The sequence below is a fragment of the Capra hircus genome, unplaced genomic scaffold (assembly GCF_001704415.2).
Source record: "Capra hircus breed San Clemente unplaced genomic scaffold, ASM170441v1, whole genome shotgun sequence".
Taxonomy (NCBI): Eukaryota; Metazoa; Chordata; class Mammalia; order Artiodactyla; family Bovidae; genus Capra; species Capra hircus.
The window spans coordinates 153558-172579 of NW_017189740.1; the positions used below are offsets into that span (position 1 = coordinate 153558).

The 19022-nt window shown below is 44.6% G+C and overlaps 2 protein-coding genes across 6 annotated transcripts in view; one reads left to right on the forward strand and one right to left on the reverse strand.

The window, feature by feature from the left end:
- The window catches only part of NSDHL (NAD(P) dependent steroid dehydrogenase-like), a 28454-nt gene extending 14867 nt beyond the window's left edge, over nucleotides 1-13587 (reverse strand). Inside the window, exons 1-4 of one of the 4 annotated variants that reach the window (XM_005700494.3) lie at nucleotides 13415-13587; nucleotides 8945-8980; nucleotides 6446-6510; nucleotides 2696-2854 (exon numbers count right to left, since the gene is read on the reverse strand). In XM_005700494.3, coding sequence (XP_005700551.2) covers nucleotides 2696-2854; nucleotides 6446-6487 — 201 coding nt within the window. In that variant the 5' untranslated portion in view covers nucleotides 6488-6510; nucleotides 8945-8980; nucleotides 13415-13587. Of the gene's footprint in view, nucleotides 1-2695; nucleotides 2855-6445; nucleotides 6531-8944; nucleotides 8981-13414 lie in introns of all 4 variants that reach the window. The other 3 variants (XM_018044710.1, XM_005700493.3, XM_005700492.3) reach the window with 3 other exon arrangements.
- A 107-nt stretch (nucleotides 13588-13694) lies between these two features.
- CETN2 (centrin 2) lies at nucleotides 13695-18031 on the forward strand. Of its 2 annotated transcripts, none has more exons than XM_005700491.3 (5): nucleotides 13695-13816; nucleotides 14860-15018; nucleotides 15279-15407; nucleotides 16860-16997; nucleotides 17416-18031. In XM_005700491.3, the coding sequence occupies exons 1-5, from the start codon at nucleotides 13718-13720 to the stop codon at nucleotides 17503-17505; spliced, it is 615 nt and encodes a 204-aa protein (XP_005700548.2). In that variant the 5' UTR covers nucleotides 13695-13717; the 3' UTR covers nucleotides 17506-18031. The 2 variants fall into 2 exon arrangements, with proteins under 2 accessions (XP_005700548.2, XP_013831766.1); XM_013976312.2 differs by having other exon boundaries at nucleotides 13816-13935; nucleotides 17416-17879.
- The last annotated feature ends 991 nt before the right edge of the window (nucleotides 18032-19022 follow it).

Sequence of the window (19022 nt, forward strand, 5' to 3'; positions counted from 1 at the left end):
CAAACTACCACACAATTGCACTCATCTCACACGCTAGTAAAGTAATGTTCAAAATTCTCCAAGCGAGGCTTCAGCAGTACATGAACCGTGAACTTCCAGATATTCAAGCTGGTTTTAGAAAAGGCAGAGGAACCAGAGATCAAATTGCCAACATCCGCTGGATCATGCAAAAAGCAAGAGAGTTCCAGAAAAACATCTATTTCTGCTTTATTGACTATGACAAAGCCTTTGACTGTGTGGATCCCAATAAACTGTGGAAAATTCTGAAAGAGATGGGAATACCAGAGCACCTGACCTGCCACTTGAGAAACCTATATGCAGGTCAGGAAGCAACAGTTTGAACTGGACATGGAACAAAAGACTGGTTCCAAATAGGAAAAGGAGTACGGCAAGGCTGTATATTGTCACCCTGCTTATTTAACTTCTATGCAGAGTACATCATGAGAAACACTGGGCTGGAAGAAGCACAAGCAGGAATCAAGATTGCCAGGAGAAATATCAATAACCTCATATATGCAGATGACACCACCCTTATGGCAGAAAGTGAAGAAGAACTAAAAAGCCTCTTGATGAAAGAGGAGAGTGAAAAAGTTGGCTTAAAGCTCAACATTCAGAAAACGGAAGATCATGGCATCTGGTCCCATCACTTCATGGGAAATAAATGGGGAAACAGTGGAAACAATGTCAGACTTTATTTTTTGGGGCTCCAAAATCACTGCATATGGTGACTGCAGCCATGAAATTAAAAGATGCTTACTCCTTGGAAGAAAAGTTATGACCAACCTAGACAGCATATTGAAAAGCAGAGACATTACTTTGCCATCATTGGTCCGTCTAGTCAAGGCTATAGGGTTTTTCCAGTGGTCATGTATGGATCTGAGAGTTGGACTCTGAAGAAAGCTGAGCGCCGAAGAATTGATGCTTTTGAACTGTGGTGTTGGAGAAGACTCTTGAGAGTTCTTGGACTGCAAGGAGATCCAACCAGTTCATTCTGAAGGAGATTAGCCCTGGGTGTTCTTTGGAAGGAATGATGCTAAAGCTGAAACTCCATTACTTTGGCCACCTCATGCAAAGAGTGGATCATTGGAAAAGACTCTGATGCTGGGAGGGATTGGGGGCAGGAGGAGAAGGGGACGACAGAGAATGAGATGGCTAGATGGCATCACCGACTCGATGGACATGAGTTTGAGTGAACTCTGGGAGATGGTGATGGACAGGGAGGCTTGGCGTGCTGTGATTCATGGGGTCACAAAGAGTGGGACACGACTGAGCGACTGAATTGAACTGAACTGAACTGAAATTAGTTTTTGAGTACTTTGTTAGTTTCTTCGTAAGAAAAATGTCCCAGGCTCACCTTGTACTACCTACCTCTGCCCCAGATTCCTGAATAGGATATTTTCCTAAGGACCCCTCGTTCGTTTTATGGGCAATGGTGTATAGAAAGTAAAACCTGAGTACTACAAGTGCTTATTGCTATTGGGGTATTAATCCATGATGCCCCAAAGGAAAAAAACCAAACCAGAATTAGATCTAGCCTTTACCCCTTTATTTCACTAGAAATATGATACAAAGCACAGACATGAGTTTTAAGTTTGTAGTATACACATTAAAAAAGTAAAAAGAGGCAATTCCCTGCTGGTCTAGTGGTTGGGACTGTGTGCTTCCAGGGCAGGGAGCCTGGGTTCAATTCCTGGCCTAAGAATGAGGATTCTGTGACCCTTGCAGAGCAACCAAAAAAAAAAAAAAAATCCTCAGATTGAGCAATGGGGGAGGAGGTAGGGGAGGAGGACTGTAACCCTAGAATGCCACCCAGAGCAAAACTAACATTTGTGAGTGAGGGGAAAACAGCAACAATAGCATGGGATTTGGGGGGAGTGGTTTGAAGGGGAGCTGCCTTCATGGAGCGCATGTTCTCTGGGTGGGGGCACAGATACCTAAGTTGACACAGAATATATCAGCTATGCCAAGTATTATGCAGAAAGACAAAGTCCAGGGAGTACCTGGTGGCTCAATGGCAAAGAATCCACCTGCCTATGTAGGAGATACAGGTTCAATCCCTGGTTGGGGGAATATTCCACATGTCTGTGGAGCAACTAAGCCTGTGGGCCTCAACTACTGAGCCTGCACTCTAGAGCCCCGAAACTGCAACTCCTGAAGCCTGCACCCTAGAGCCCCTGTTCCACAAGCCAGTGCAATGAGAAGCATGTGCATCACAATGAGGAGTAATTCCTGCTCACCAAAACTAGAGAAAAGCCCAAGCAGCAGTGAAGACCCAGCACAGTCATAAATAACTAACCACACGAACAAATAAAAATTATTTAAAATAAAAAGAAACACAAAGCCCAGCAGTTTCACTTTTGGATACATACTCTGGAGAAGCAGTTGGCACACTACAGCCTGTGGACCTTTTGTCAATAAAGTTTTATTGGTACGCAGCTGCCACCACTCACTTATGTATTGGCCACGGTTGCTTTTGAACTATCTGTGTAGAGTGCAGTAGTAGTGACTGAAATAACAGTTACTGATTCTCACTAGTAACAATAGGTGTGTGTGTTAAATTCTTTCATATAACTTCACAATTTTTCAAAAAAAAATTATCCTTTGGAAACAACTTGGCTGGCCTCTGAGCAGGGGAAGTCTGGCAGTCTCCCTTCAAGGGGCCTGGCGTAATCGGCAAGGCTAAATGGTCTGTTACCTGTTGGCTGCAAAGGTCACCCAGGAAAAACTGCACACGAGGATTGTCAAACCCTTGCCGAATATCAAATACATTGACAGCATAGCCTCTTGCTAGCAACTGCTCCACCATGTGCTGACCCAGGAACCCACAGCCTCCAATCACCGTGCACCTCTTGGCCTGCAGGAAGAGAAGAATGGCAAGGGGTAAGGGTGTGCTGAGAATTGGAAGCTCTAAGAACCTGGATCCACATACCATGAGCCACTGAAATAGCAGGTCCATCTCTTAGTTTGAAACTTTTCTTGAATCAAGTTGGAAGTTTCAAATAATTCTGGTGTTTTATCACCCATGGCAACCTTCTCTCCTGGGATTAGTAAGGAGGGAAGAGATAGCAAATTATACTGAGGCAGACTTTGATCACACTGGATGACCTGAGGCAAGTTCTCTGGCTGTCCAGTGGTTAGGACTTGATACTTTCACTGTGGTGGCCTGAGTTCAATCCCTGACCAGGGAACTAGGATTTTACAAGCCGCATGGTGTGCCCAGCCCCCCACCTCCACCAAAGTGATACCTTCTTGCTCCTGATAGCTGATCATTGGGCACTTTTAAAGAAAAAAACAAACTACACACACACACACAATCCAAACATGCCATCCGCTCAATTGACAGTGTGCACTTAGAACATCAGAAAAAAGAAAGTAATTTCCATACTTGCAGGGGAAAGTAAGGCCCCTTTGCTCTCCAACCACTACAGGGCTGGGCTCTGTGGCTTTGGGTTCATCACCTAAACCCTTCTCCCCTTAGCACATCCATCTAAGAATATGCTGTTGCCTGATGGGATCTCCTGGTGGGGATGCAGGGAGGATCAGTGAGCTGTTCATCAGCCAGGCCCAGGGCTTTGCTTTCCCTTCTCTGAGCTCTGAGGAAGTTGACACATCAGGTGAAAGCTACGATGCTTGCATTTCAGCTCTGCAACACAGGTACATCATGCAAAATGTCTTCAGACTGTGGTGCTGGAGAAGACTCTTGAGAGTCCCTTGGACTGCAAGAAGATCCAACCAGTCCATCCTAAAGGAAATCCGTCCTGAATTTTCATTGGAAGGACTGATGTTGAAGCTGAAACTCCAATACTTTGGCCACCTGATGTGAAGAATTGACTCATTTGAAAAGACCCTGATGCTGGGAAAAATTGAAGGTGGGAGGAGAAGGAGACGACAGAGGATGAGATGGCTGGATGGCCTCAGTGACTCAGTACACATGAGTTTGAGCAAACTCCAGGTGATAGTGAAGGACAGGGAAGCCTAGCATGCTGCAGTCCGTGGGGTCACAAAGAGTCGGGCATGACTGAGAGACTGAACAACAACAACCCATGTACTCTTTTGGCTAAATTCCAACTGTGTTAACTGGTGATAATGGAAGGACAGAGCACCACATACAGGACTTAAATATTTTGACTCCAGGGAGCTGATGCAAAACTGTAGCTGGTGCACGCTGATAAAGCTGGGTACAAGGGGCCCTGGAGGAGGACTTGTTATACCTCTCCTCCTTGGGGTCTTTCTAAAACCATATCTGGGCTTCCTTAAGATGACAAACCCCCATTTTCTCTGAACTTATGTAGAGTAAATCAAAGTTGGGGATAGAAAGCAGAGATTTTAAAGAAATTCTGCTGATTAAAAAACCAACCAACCAACCTGCTATGTATTCCTTAAATACCTATATAATTGAGACATGCAGGAGACTGTAGGGGAGCCAGAGCCTCTTCGATAAATCTGCCCCTCTCAACCTGGCATCCCACCTGCAATGGAGATGGCTCTGAAGCTTCAGCATCATCTCTTCAGGTATTCATAATCTCCTGACAGTCAGCCTCACTATGCTACCTTCCCCACCAAAGTATCTTTTAAGCCCACTGTTGTCTATGCTTAGATGACTGCCATATATCATAGCATGCTACATTATTTATACCTTTACTAAAATTTCTAACACATGCCCAGCGCATAGGCAAATGAAATCCACAAATTCCACTCAATCTCCCTTTTGGCAATTCCTTCCCTTCTTGCTCTCCCTAAGTCAGCTGCATAGGGAATGGCGGCTTTTTAGAATAACTCCAAAGGAGTTCAGAGTCTCTTGTTTATAGTATTTGGAGTCAAAAGTTACAAATTGCTTCAAAATGTTGACAGTCTACTTTAAGAAAAATCAAATAACCTTGCTATCATATCTAGTGTAATTTCTTTTTTAAAAACATTTATTGGAGTACAGTTGCTTTACAATGCTGTGTTTGTCCAGTACAATTTCATTTCATGATTTTAAAGTAATTCTCTCTTTGACAGAGTGATGTGGATTCTTATATTGAAATGTTGCACCCATACTGCCTGGAAAGCATGGGTCAGTGGCTATGCCAGAGAGAGTTTTATAACGATGAGAACAGAGCTGGCATTTACTCCAGAGAAGTCATATTGTGATGGGGCCATGGTCCTCGGTTACAGGAGATTATGTGAAATTATCATTTACTTTTCATGGCCATGAAAGATGATGCAGTTCAAGTGGGTCCAACAGACAAGAAGGAATATGTACTAATAAATAAAAATGAAATTCCAGATTGGAAACAGGTAGTGAGACTCAAGAATGGGTTATTGCGGGGAGTTAAACAATCAACACCTTGGAGACAGTTTTAAGAATAGGGAAGAAAGCCATCTAGAAAAACTATTTCATTGCAAAATGATCTGGAGATAACAGAATATTGTAGGTCCCTGGGTTTCTTCCAATCTTTCCTGATTTCCCTTTTCATTAGCAGTGGGCCCTTTTCTCAGAGAAGTCTTACACAGAATGTATGTGTAAGTTAGGATGAAACTGTTCTTTTTATTATAGTAGTTTAAATGTGTAACTTTTACTTTATTCTATAAAGTCAATTGATGAGAAAAAAACCATCATCCTAATCCAGACTGTTTTTAGTTGCTGAGTATCAGTAAAACCCTGATGCACACAAATGAATTACAGACAGCAAGGACCTCTGGTGGTTTGTCTGAGCAGTAGAATCTCAGATTAATCCTCAATTACAGAGGCACAGAGAAGGCCTTACTCTGAGCTGAACTAAAACCAATGTGATCTGGTGACCTGTGGCAACCTCTTGGGAAGCTTTGATTAAGTAACATCTGATATGAACACATTTTACCTCAGTGTGATTTCATGTCTGAAGTGTTAGTTCATTGAAAGTGTAATGAACCCTCCCTTCATAGATCTTTGTAAAGCGTCTCCAGGAGGCCTGACAATTCCCTCAAGTCCCTTCTGACACTGGCGAGGTTAGAGTTTAAGAGGCCTTGCTAGTGCCCTTGCTGGCCCTGGGAAGGCTTCTGCAATTATACCTAGAAGCAGTCTAACCTGCTGGAGGCCACATGAGGACACCTAGGTGACAGGCAGTAGTTACTGCCACTTGTGTGAGTGAGGCTGCCTGGCACTGCAACTGTGTGTGCGAGCCCAGGGCAGACCAGTGAAGGAACCCCCACTCCTCACCACAAGCTGGACCCAGCCCAACCTGTAGAATTGTGAACAAAGAAACGGGTGTTGTTTTAAACTGCTAAGTTCTGATAGGGTTTGTTACAGAGCAGTAATTGATACCTTAAATAAGGACATATCTTCTATAAAGAAACACTTACTCGATACTAATTAATTTAATATGGGTAACCCAGAGCTATGTTTCAATGGCACGCTGTTATGTATGTGCTAGACTTTCCCCTTATCTGGTTTTGGTTAACCTTTTTTTGTGTCAATACTCACTTTTGGAATGTCTTCTGTTGGCTCACCAGCTGCTTGTTCCATTTTCGCTCCAAATGTGGCCCTGTCTGCAATCAACGTTTATCTCCTTAAAAACATATTTAGAGGCAGACATTTATGTTGTATAAACTGAAACATCTTTTAGCTGTTAGCGTGTTGTGTGGATAACATCCCCCCCAACCCTGAGTTTTCAGAGTGCTCAACTGTAGCTGCAGCTGCTGGAAGAAGCACTCAGGGAACATTCCTGGGATTCAGACTGTCCTCTGAGATGGGCCTGGGTGGGCTCATAATTCACTACCATATACTTGGACTAGAGGCAGAATGGGAAGCCACTTAAATAACCCCATTCATCAGTTACAATGAAAAGACTATCTCTGGCATCACAGCTTTTCCCACGGCACTCATGCGCTTCAATTTCACTCTCTATTTCTCTAGTGTCGATCAGTAGAGAAATGCACAAAATGGAGGCTCGGATTTCAGTCCCGGCACTGCCAGAAAGCGTATCAATCTGATCAAGCCATTTTTCTTTGTTGCAGCTCAATAAAACAGGCTCATCTCCATGATGCCAGGGCGTGGGATGCTGGGAAGAAGAAGAATAAGAGGAGATAGAGCTCTCCTCCTTGGTGGAATTAAAGCTATCCTGACCACATATAGAAAGAACTCAGAGTGGGGCCATCAGAAACCCCCTGGGAATTGGTCAGAGTATGGTGATGACCCTCCAGTTACAAAATGAGCTAAGGACTTGAAAAGACACCTCTCCAAAGAAGACATATAGATGGCCAACAGGTACATGAAAAAAATGCTCCATGGCCTTAATCATCAGGAAAATGTAAATCAAAACTACAGTGAGATACCGCTTCACCACTGTCAGGATGACTATTATCAAAAAGTCGAAAGATAAGTGTTGGCACGGATGTGAAGAAATTGGAACTTCTGTACACTGAATGCAAAAACAATGCAGCTGCTGTGGGAAACAGTATGGAGGTTCCTTAAAAAATTAAAATAGAACCACCGAAGTACATATGATCTAGCAACTCCAATTCTGGGTATATATTCAAAAGAACTGAAGCTAGAATCTTGAAGAGATATGAGTACTCTTAAACTCTTTGCAGCACTATTCACAATAGCCAGGATGGAAACTAAGTCTTCATTGATGGCTGAATGGATAAAGAAAATGTGGTATATAAATACAACAGAATACTATGAAGCCTTAACCAAGGAGGAAATTCCACAATATGAGACGCAGATGAACTTTGAGAACATTATACCAAGTGAAATAAGCCAGTAACAGAAAGACAAATACTGTGATTCCACTCATATGAAGTATCTAAAATAGTCAAATTCACAAAATCTAAGAGTAGAATGGTGGTTGCCAGGGGCTGGCTGTAGGAGGGGAAGAGGGGTAGCTACTGATCAGTGGATAGAAAGTTTCAGTTAAGCAAGATGAGTAAGCTCTAGTCTGCTGTACATTGTACCTACAATCAACAATCTATTGTACATTCAAACATTTGTTAATATGGTAGATCTCATCTTACCTGTTCTTGTAAGTAAAAGTCACTCAGTTGTGTCTGATTCTTTGCGACCCCATGGACTGAGTCCATGGAATTCTCCAGGTCAGAATACTGGAGTGGGTAGCCTTTCCCTTCTCCAGGGGGTCTTCCCAACCCAAGGATCGAACCCAGATCTCCTGCACTGCAGGCAGGTTCTTTACCAGCTGAGCCACAAGGGAAGCCCAAGAATACTGGAGTGGGTAGCCTATCCCTTCTCCAGTGGATCTTCCCGACCCAGGAATTAAACCAGGGTCTCCTGCATTGCAGGCAGATTCTTTACCAACTGAACCATCAAGGAAGCCCTGTTCTTACAACAATAAAATAACAATTAAAAAAGAGACATTCTGATATAAGCTACAACACAGATGAATTTATGCTAAGTGAAATAAGAACTTTGGACACATTATACTAAGTGAAAGCCAGACACAAAAGGACAACTACAATAGGAGTCTACTTGTATGATGTCCCTAAAGTAGTCAAATTCTTAGACACAGAAAGTACAGTGGTGGGTGTCAAGGCCTGGAAGGAAGCAGGGAATTGGGGAGTGATGCTAAGTCAGTATAGAGTTTCAGTTCTACAAGATGAAAAGAGGTCTGGAGAAGAATGGCTGGGATGGTTGCATGACAGTGTGAACCTACTTAATGCCACTCAACTGTATACTCAAAAATGTTTAAAATGGCAAATTTTCAGTTCTGTCTACTTTATTATAAATATATTCACAAGAATACTGTGAATGGGAAAATAACCTAAAGAGCAACATTCTAGGGGCTGGGATTGTTACAGATCACACAAAAGCCTCAAGTCTTTTTCTTTTAAAATTGCAGGTCTCTGAATTAAAACCATCCTTTAAAATTGCAGATCTCAGAATTAAAACCAGTATGTATGCCTTTATTCCTCTAGACACACTGGGACAAGGTCTTAGGCTAAAAGGCATCTACGAAAAGAGACTCACCTTTTAAGAGTGAAATCCAAGCACCTGGCTCTACTTCTAGGAATAAATACAGAGAGAAGGGAGTAAGCCCATGGCTGCCTTCCTGCCGGGGCCAGTCCCCAGCCACCGAGTCCTGGAGACAAAAGGACAGGAGAGTCTGTCCATTTCCAACCAGGAAGAGAGAGAGACAAGTGCTCTTTCCTTCACAAACATGAGAGACCAGGCTCTTTGTAAAGGGGAAACCCAGAGCAGCTCAGAGGAGAGCGCTGGGGTAGTCAGGGCCTGGCCTGCTCCTGTGCTTGGTCAGTGCAGGAGGCTCCAATGTGGCTGCCATAAGCTCGATACCCTCCTCTGTGGCAAGAAGACGTCTGTCTGCACAAAAAAAAGGCCAAAAGGATTGAAAGCTTCCCCTTACTTCTCCAAAGGACTCAATCAGCTCCATCTTGCCCTTTTTGTCACTCATTCATCTCTCCACTAGTCTGTTGACTTTTAGGACAGAAAGGCCCTGGCTTTGAATCTGCTGACAAAATCAGCAGCCTGTCTGAGAGCTTCAGCTTATGCTGTTCCTCTACCTGGAGGTGCTGCTCCCTGTCCTCTCCATGGTGAGCAGCTCTGCAGCCTTCAAGGCCTTGCTCAGTTGTCACCTCTGGGAAACTTCCTCCCCCTCTCCAGGCAAGACTAGCAGCTTCCTCAGCACCTCAGCATTGGTTTCTGCTTTCATTCTAACACTGTACACAGCTGTAGGCTCCTCATTCCCCCCAGCCCCTGCCCCATGTCCGTCTTGGCTTGGTGGAGGTGAGCCCCTGGAGGGCCAGCAAGGAGTCCAGAATGGAATATGGGTGGAATTGTGCTGCAGCAGCTGGTCTGAGAGGCCTCAACCATAGAGCAGGAATCCTGCTGACCTCAGTGGCTGTAGGTACATGCCCCAAGGATTAAAAAGGGAGCTGCAACTTGTAAAAAAAAATGTTGTAGAAAAGCACTCTGGTGCCAGCTCACTCCTCCACCTTTACAAGGCCACTGCCAAATACAACCTGCAGAAGGCACAGCACCAACCTTCAGGGAGCCCAGCATCTGGGGTGGGACACAGGCTTAGCAGAACACTGCAGAAGTGCCTGTGAGTTCTGATGAGAGTAAGCCCAGGCAGGGAGGCAATCCCTGAGTCAAGTTCTAAAACCCTGGAGGCGTGAGTCAAAGAAGAGGTGGGTGTCCTGATATTCCAAGGCCAGGGGTGGGAAGCATGAGGCGTTGGCACGGCCAGCCTGTTCTGCGACAAGTTGTGACAAAGTGAGATTGAAGTCAGATTGGGGGCAAAGTTCAGAACCTGCAGGTGCTGTGTGTCTAAGGAGTCATCCTATGGGAGATGCGGGAGGCTTTGGAAGTTGAAATCAAGGGTGAGTGTCCGATCACTCTGGCTACAGTGTGGAGAAGACTTAACACAGAGTCTGAGGCTCTGCATGTGTCATATAAGGAGAATGACAAGAGTGAATCAGATAAAAGAATTAACAATGCCTGAAAACTGGCTAAATTTCAGAAGCTTTTACAGATGAGCACAGCAGTTCCTCAGTATCCATGGGGCATTGGTTCCAGGAGCCCCCGCAGACACCGAAATCCAAGGAGACTTAATGTCTCTTAAATAAAGTGACACAGTATTTGCATATAACCGATGCACATTCTCTCATATAGTTCAAACAATCTCTAGATTACTCCTAATACAATGTCAATGCTATGTAAATAGCTGTAAATACTATGTTAATGCCATATAAATTGTTGCCTATGAAGCAAATTTGATTTTTGCTTTTGAAACTTTCTGGAATTTTTTTCCCCAATATTTTCAACCCATGGATGGTTGTGAAGGAGGAAACAGAACAGGCTCCATCTTGAAAGCAGGACTCCATCTTGGGCCGAACTATGGACTTTGAGCTATATGCCCAGTATCTATGGAAGGATGGAAGAGTCCCAGGGCTCATACCCAGACTCTCCATCACCTAAAAGAATACCCTAATTGTCTGTGTAACCGAATATAATCATAAATTCTATTATGCTTATTGGGGTATGACCACAGGCTTACTGATAATTGTCCACTGTTAACTACCTAGGCTTAAGGCATACGAATCACGGGTTTAAGGCACAGGCATAGAATCACGGGTTAACTTTGATTGTATATTTCTTTTCCTTTGTTCAGACTAGTTTCAGAGAATTTGGGGAGGTGGGTTTGAGCACGTACAATCAGGGTATATAAGGTTTTCACAAAAACTGGTGGGGGTCCTTGGCTAAGAGGAGACTCTGCCTTGGGCCCACTGGTGTAATAAACTGCACTCCACTAGCTACATTGTCCTTCTGAGTGAGTTTGTTTCCTGGAATGCATGGTTACAACAATTGAATCCATGGATATGGAACCTGCAGATATGAAGGACTAACTGTATATTATACCACTAAGATCCCAAAAGCAACCAGTTGGCAACACAGTACTGGTCTCATTCAACAGGTAAGAAACAGAGGCTTGGAGAGGTCAAGTGACTTGCCCAAAGTCACACTGCTGGTACAAGGCCAAGGCAGAAGTTGTGATTGCTCCTACACTGCCAGGCTGTCACCCTGCAGACCCACTGGGAAACAGGCTGTGGAATGACACAGAGTTGGAAGGTCCAACGGGGCAAAACTGGGCAGGAGGCTCAGATGCCAGGCTGAGTCTGGACTTCAGTCTGCAGTCATGAGAAACCTCTGAGGGTTTAAGAGCATGGGGGTGACCTGACCAGAACTGTTCAGTCAGATTAACCTGGTGAAGCAGGGTGGACTAGACAGGTGAGAAGCAGGAAACAGGGGGACCACTCACCACTTGTTCAACCAAGATTTACTGAGTACCTAATGTGTGTCCCCTCACTGTTCCATGTCCTGGAGTGTCAGCAGTGAATAAAACAGAGATGCCTGCACTCACAGATTCTCTTCTAGTGGATGGGCAGTAAAGAGCAAAATAAACAAGTAAAATACACAGTGACAAGCAGTATGGGATTGTGGACTCAAAAAATACTCACAATCTAAAAGCTGAGAGTTATGTTTTATTTGGTGGGAATATTTAGGACTTCAAGCCTCAGGACAGCATCTCAAGTAACGCTGAGAGAACTGGTCCTAGGAGGCGAGAAGGGTAGCCAGGTTATATAAAAGTTCTGCAACAAACAGCAGGTAGTCTGAATAACAAAAGATTATTGTTAATGAAAGAAAACTAGACATCTCAAGTTAAGGAATTTAGTGCCTTTCTGTGTATGGGAATATGCAAGACATGAAAGAGTCTGGGCTCACTGAAATCATTCTTTCGATTTGCATCTCAACATATCTGGGGCTGGTTTCCTGTTTCCTTAAGGCTCACCATAGGGTGGCTGCAGTCTGATGGCTGCTAGATGGCAGGTATTCTTTCTTTCCTAAATTCCCTCACTGTTCACCAACCCATGACATCCTTTGTTTATTGACATGGCAGGAAATATTTCATTTTTCAGGATAAATGTAGAGCAAGGTGCGGAGTTTGGGTGTCCTGGGGGCTGCAATGCTAAACAGGGTGCTCAGTGGGGGTTTACTGAGAAAGGTGATAGTAGAACAAAGACCTACAGGAGGAAAAGAAGTGGAGGAAGCATGCATAAGGGGCAGGTAGAGCAAAAGTTTGAAGGCAGGCGTGAGTCTGCACATCTGAATCCATTCAGGGGCTGAAGGGAGCCAGGGAAGAGGAAGCCCATAAGGAAGGGCCTTGCAGATGACGGTCAGAACTCTGCCCTGCACTCAGAGTGGTTGCTGCTGAAGGCCTTAAGTGGGAGAGGAGCAGCAGAGGTGGAAAAAAGGGATAGAACTTGAAGGCTGGTAAATGGGAAAGGGGCACGAAGAGTCAAATATGACCTAAAGGTTGTGAACCTGGTTTATGCTCCAAGAGGGTAAAGGGCAGGTCAGAGAACACTTTCGTTTAATAAATGTCAATAAACCTCAGGCTTTTTTTCAGCCTGAGAAACATCTGCTCTGGTTCGCTGTCTCCCTAAATATTGTGCCAACGCCCAGACGGGATGCAGGTAAGCGCTGAGAGACCTGCCCTCTCACGAGCACTCATGCTTCCTTCACTCCCTTCAAAGTCCGTTCTCAGGCCCCCAGGTCACCTTCCCGGGCTGCTTTTAGTCAGGTAAGAACTAAAACGATCCTGTCTTGGAACCTACTTTGGGGATGGGGAGTGCTCTTGAACGCACACGCTCAGAGAAAGAGCCTCGGCTGGATTAGGCTTCAAGCCCCAGACGTTCGAACCTCTGCAACAAGGCTCGGCACGTCCCTTCCATTTTTTGGATCTCAGATGCCCCGTGGGTACAGCGTCTGCTCCAACACGAAAGCTTAGGTCTTTTCTGGCCCCTCGGACCCTAACTCAAGTCTCAGGTCAGACCAGGAAGTCCCCGTCCCGGATCGTCCCACCCAACCCCTTGCCTTCTAGTCCTGTCGCCGACACAAGGGTGAGGTCGCAACCCTTACCGGTCCGTAGGCGCCCCGCTGCTTAGCCCCAGCGTGTCCACAGCCTGCACCCTTAGAGCTGGAGCTGCCGGTAGCCACCTTTTTCTCCCCGCCCGCGTGAGGCGACGATCTGCCGAGGCTCCTCCACCAAGCGGATTGGCTTGGTTCGGTGCTGGCTCCGCTAATCTGCGCTCGCGGTATAGTCCTGCCCAATGAGGCCGGGCCGCGAGGGTACTGCGCCCCGCCCTGGGCCGAGTGTTCGTCGGGTTAGCCCCACCCACCCCAGCCCTGGGCCAATGGGGAGCGGCGGCTAGCGGTCCGCCAATGGGGAGCGAGGCCACGCGCGCGGGGCGGTGGGAACTGCGCAGAGTCGGTGTGTACGTCGGTTGCCGTAACAACGGGAAGTGGAATCCATCCGGGATGGTGAGTGCTTGCTTCGGTCTCGAGCCCCGCGTTCAGAGGCTGAGCCCTTCTCAGGCCTTGCAGGGCCCCGCCGCCTCTCCTGCGCGGTTCTTGGCTTCTCTGAGAGCTTTTGCCGAAGGGTAGGGTAGGGATGCCTGCCGTCCTGCTGGGCCTGTGATTCGCCACCGTCTCCCCTTCAGCCACAGCTGCCCTCCCCCGCCCCCACGGGTTCCCCTGGCCTTTTCCAGCCCCTCCGGAGACCGTCCCTGGGCAAAAAAGACTCGGAGTCTCACAGTGTGGCCTCCTGGCCGCCTCTGCCAAAAGTTTACGCACGGAGATGGGGCGGGGGGGAGGGAGAGTTTATAATGTTTGGTTGTTAATGTGTATTTAAAACGTTAAATATAGGGACTTAGGGAAACACTTTGAGCTTCTTGGAGAAGGCTCAGGTGTACTACGGAGAAGGCAATGGCCCCCCACTCCAGTACTCTTGCCTGGAAAATCCCATGGACGGAGGAGCCTGATAGGCCTGCAGTCCATGGAGTCTCACAGAGTCTGACACGACTGAAGCGACTTAGCAGCAGCAGCAGCAGGTGTACTAAGAGAATTGAATTTTATTATTCTATATTGACAGAATATACATCTTACCTTAGTAATATTTGGCCAAATCTAGAAGTAATCAGAAAATTGGAGAAATTAGAGCAAAGCAGAGCAGCGTTCTAGGACCTTTTTAAAATTAAGGATCCTCAAATTGGGAGAACTGATTATCCGTATGCAGTTGTCCCCAGTCAGCTCCTTGACTAGCTCTCTTTGGGGATGATTTTCAATAAGAGGTCCAAAAGAACAAGGGATCTCCTTGCTTATACAAACAATAGTAAAGAAGGAGGGACAGACCGTGCATAGAAAGATTCATTGCTCTTTCCAGTAAACCCTGATATCTCTCCTGTTAAGTTTTGAAATCTGTTGGTATACACTATTTTAAATGATGTGGTTGTAGCTGTTTTTTTTGGTAAAATGTGGACTCTATTACATAATATTTTGCTTCTGTGTTTGTAAAACTTATAAAGGCCTCTAACTTTAAGAAGGCAAACATGGCATCAACTACCCAGCGAAAAAGGATGAGTCCTAAACCTGAGCTTACCGAAGAGCAGAAACAGGAAATTCGAGAAGCCTTCGATCTCTTTGATGCTGACGGAACTGGGACAATTGATGTTAAGGAACTTAAGGCAAGCTCTGTATATTCCTGCTCTGCTGCCTCGAATTTCCTCTGCCTCTTTGTCTTCTGTGCTGTGTTTTCCTGTCTTTATTTACCTCAAGAATTATTAAATAAAATTAAGTTGCACATATCAATTTGCTTAATGTTATAGTGATTCCTGTTCATTTTAACAGGATTGTAGCAGAGGCTGGCTTACTGCTGTCAGCACTGTCATTGGTTCTGCTCCCGGGTTTAGATGTGCATGTTAAGATGATCCTATTTTCATTGTAGGTGGCAATGAGGGCCCTGGGCTTTGAACCGAAAAAAGAAGAGATCAAGAAAATGATAAGCGAAATTGATAAGGAAGGGACAGGAAAAATGAACTTTAGTGACTTTTTAACTGTGATGACTCAGAAAATGGTAAGTTAGCTAAGATGATCAGCATATTTTCCACCAATAATGGTGGACAAATTTGAATCTAGATATGAAAATGTCTTCACTGAAAAAATGTTAATGCAGACTGGAGAGTTCAGCTGATAAAAGAGAGTAGCTGTGACTGAGAACTAGGATGTTTAGGGTCTACTTGACTTTTTTTCAAGGCCACAAAGTCAAAGTCATTTTACCCTCTGCAAAGAAGTAAAAGTGGGATCTTCTGTGACCCAGTACCTGTAGTCATGGAGGCTGTCACCGAGACCATGTGACATCCTGGCAGAGAAGAGGGGATGGGCTGTCACTTTTTTTACTCTTTCTCCAACAAGTATGTCAGTGTGATAAGCACAAGCAGTAAAACCTTTAATAGTACCAGTAATATTACGCATTTTGACAAGGCAAAGTCCCTGAACTTTATAAAGTTTGAAATTCTTTCCTCTCCCATTTGTTAGTATTCTGGATAGCCTCAGCCTGAGGCTATGTTTTTTACCGCAGTGAGGATTTGGTCTTTCACCACTTCCAAGGTTGAATTCACCCATTCTCTAGTCTCCAAATGGTCCAGAGAGATGCTAAGATGTCACCTCACCTGTCACCCTCAGTCCCCTGAGTGTCTCACATAAGAAAGGTGTTCCCTTTGGTCCATTTCTCTTTGGCCTCCTGGCTCCTCCTTAGTTTGGCTCATCTACATTCTACTGACCTGTGGAAAAGTAGCTCCATCAATGTGTCAGGTGAGCCTCCCAATGCACAGGCGTGTTCCTCCTTTAATAATCCTGTTGCTTTGAAATCATCTAATCACATCTATATTTTTCTTCAGGGACTGATTTAAGAGTTCAGGAAGTTTAACATTCTGTAATAACCTAGTAAAGCTGTCCTGCATTCAGAGTTGGTTCCCAGATTGCTCTTATTAGGAGCTCTCACTATCTTTAGCTACCTTTCAGGAATATTTGAAGTTGGAGCTCGAAGAAATTTTACTCTTTTCTTCTGTTAGAGTACTGGGGATCCCAATAACACTTTGTGATCTCATAACAAGTGAAATAGCCTTTTATTTCCTTCCTTCCCCTCCATCACCACCAAGAAGATTCCTCTTCTAGCAGCTTAAACAGTATATTTCCCCTGAGTCTAACTCCACCTTCTGTTCCCATAATTTAAAAACAAATCTACTTTCTCTTTGGTTTGTACAGAAAATGTTCTAAATGCAAACCTTTACATTTCCGTTTTAGCCTCTGGGTTTGTAATAATTTCATTGTTTATTTTCTTTTTCTGCTCTGGTTGCTGTGTGATCTTCTGTGACCCAGCACGTGTAGTCATGGAGGCTGTCACCAAGATCCATGTGACATCCAGGCAGGGCAGAGGGGATGGGCAGTGGTGGGGCTGCAGGGCACAAGTCAATATGAATCACGAGTATCTCCCTGTTGTCATGTGTTTTATGTTCTGCTGCTTAAGTCTGAGAAGGATACCAAAGAAGAAATCTTGAAAGCCTTCAAGCTCTTTGATGATGATGAGACTGGGAAGATATCATTCAAAAACCTCAAACGTGTGGCCAAGGAGTTGGGTGAGAACCTCTCTGACGAGGAGCTGCAGGTTTGTGATACTCAGCCTGGAGCCCCATGTGACTTTTTTGAGTTCCATTTTCTCTGGTTATATTTGAAGAAAAATGAGTGTTCTCTTGTCACTCTGCTGACTACTTAATTTCTCTTTTCCTAGTGAGACAAACCTATGGATGCTGCTCCCAGAAAAATATACCCATGGATAGTTTTAGGTTTTAGGAATTTCCCTAGTCAGGGCAGCTTTTGAGCTGCTTTCTAGGCGATGCACATGTGGCAAAGTATGACTTGGTTTTCAAATGACTTTTCAGGAACCAAGCTTAATATAAAAGTCAGCCCATTTGCAGCAGGTGGACCACATTGTCTATTCGTGCATCATTATGAAAGCTAATTACTTAGTCACACTTTCGTTACATTTATGAATTGCTCTAAATGAAATCCTTCCTGTCCTGCAGGAAATGATTGATGAAGCTGATCGAGATGGAGACGGAGAAGTCAATGAGCAGGAGTTCCTGCGCATTATGAAGAAGACGAGCCTTTATTAAAATCAGTCTCAGCTTTTCTACCATGAGCACAGGGAACTCGGTTTAGTGCCTGCCGTTGTGTGAAGCCTGGTTTTTGAAAATGTAAATTATTTTTTTTTCCCCACTGACGTCTCGATATAACTTTAGTAACAACTCTAAATCTATTTTCAACTTTTGAAAGTGTTCTTTGAAATTGAGGTTGTTTGTAAGGTTACTGGGTGACTGCTTTAATTCCCCAGGGCAGAACAAAAGCATGTTAGAATGGAGAAAAGGGTCTTTGAGCTTTCACCCACCTGCCATTCTGCCTTGTATTGCTTAACTCTTGTCCTGCATTCCCACATTTATGCCACTGCCAAACAACTTCTCAAGCACACATTGTACCCATGTCACCACAAGCAGAGAGCATCTCTTCAATGGTTCCAATTTTAATTGACACCTGAGTACAGCTTTCTCTTTTATAAAACCCAGTGAACTCTTCCTTGCATTTGGATGTGTGTGTATGTATGGGCTATTTGTTTTATCTTCAAATAAAGCCTTTCTTATTTGAGCTCTTATTCTCTAAGGATGAGTTCTTTAGCCTTGATTATGAGTTCAGCTTCTAAATCATTTTGTCGAAGGTAGCCTGGTAGATCCCAAACTCCTTGCCAGCCCGAGAACAGAAAACAAAATAACCCTTTCCTACTGACATGAATTGGTTTTTGCCTTGGGAACCTGTCAGTTTGTGAAATTAGTTGATCATTTTTCATCAGCCTAAATGATGTCCTAAAAATAGTTTTGGCCAAGTGTACAGCTGGAAAAGGGTCTTACTGGTAATTTGTGCTTAGGGCAAATTGGTGAGAGCCAGGTGATTATGACAGTAGGTAGAGCTTAGCCAGCCTCTTGTCAGTTGATTTGCTGGATGGTGTCTCAGAATCTCGGTGTGGATTGGGTCCAGTGACCTTGTCCAGCTCCTTCTTGGCCCTATTGGGATGAACTACAAGAGAAATCCTGGCAGATGCCATTAAAGTCTCTGCCCCAGACAGAAGGTGGGGAGCAAGAAGGGATGAGGAGGAATGAAAAATGACCAACATTCACCCGTACATGGGTTTCAGACTTTTGGTAGGGCATCCTTAATCCTGGAGAGGGTTGCCTGATTTAGCCAATAAAAAGACACCTAGGTCAGTTTGAATTTCTAATCCTAGAGAGGGTTGCCTGATTTAGCCAATAAAAAGAGGACACCTAGGTCAGTTTGAATTTCTGATCAATTTTTTTTTTAGTATAAGTATATCCCATTTGGCCATTTTGTTGTTTATTCATCATTGATCTGAAATTAGATCAATTTACCTGGATGTCCTATATTTGAACTAGCAACCCTATGTGTGCTGTGTGTTAAAGAGTGACCCCAAAAAAAAAAAAAAAAAAAAGAGTGACCCCAGGCCTTGTCTCTGCACAGTAGCATCCCGGAGGGACTACTCCTTGAGAAACACTGAGGTGGGGGAGCCTTGAAGCAGGGTTCTCACGTGGGCTTCACCTCTTCCTGGCTGTGTAATTTGCTGTAG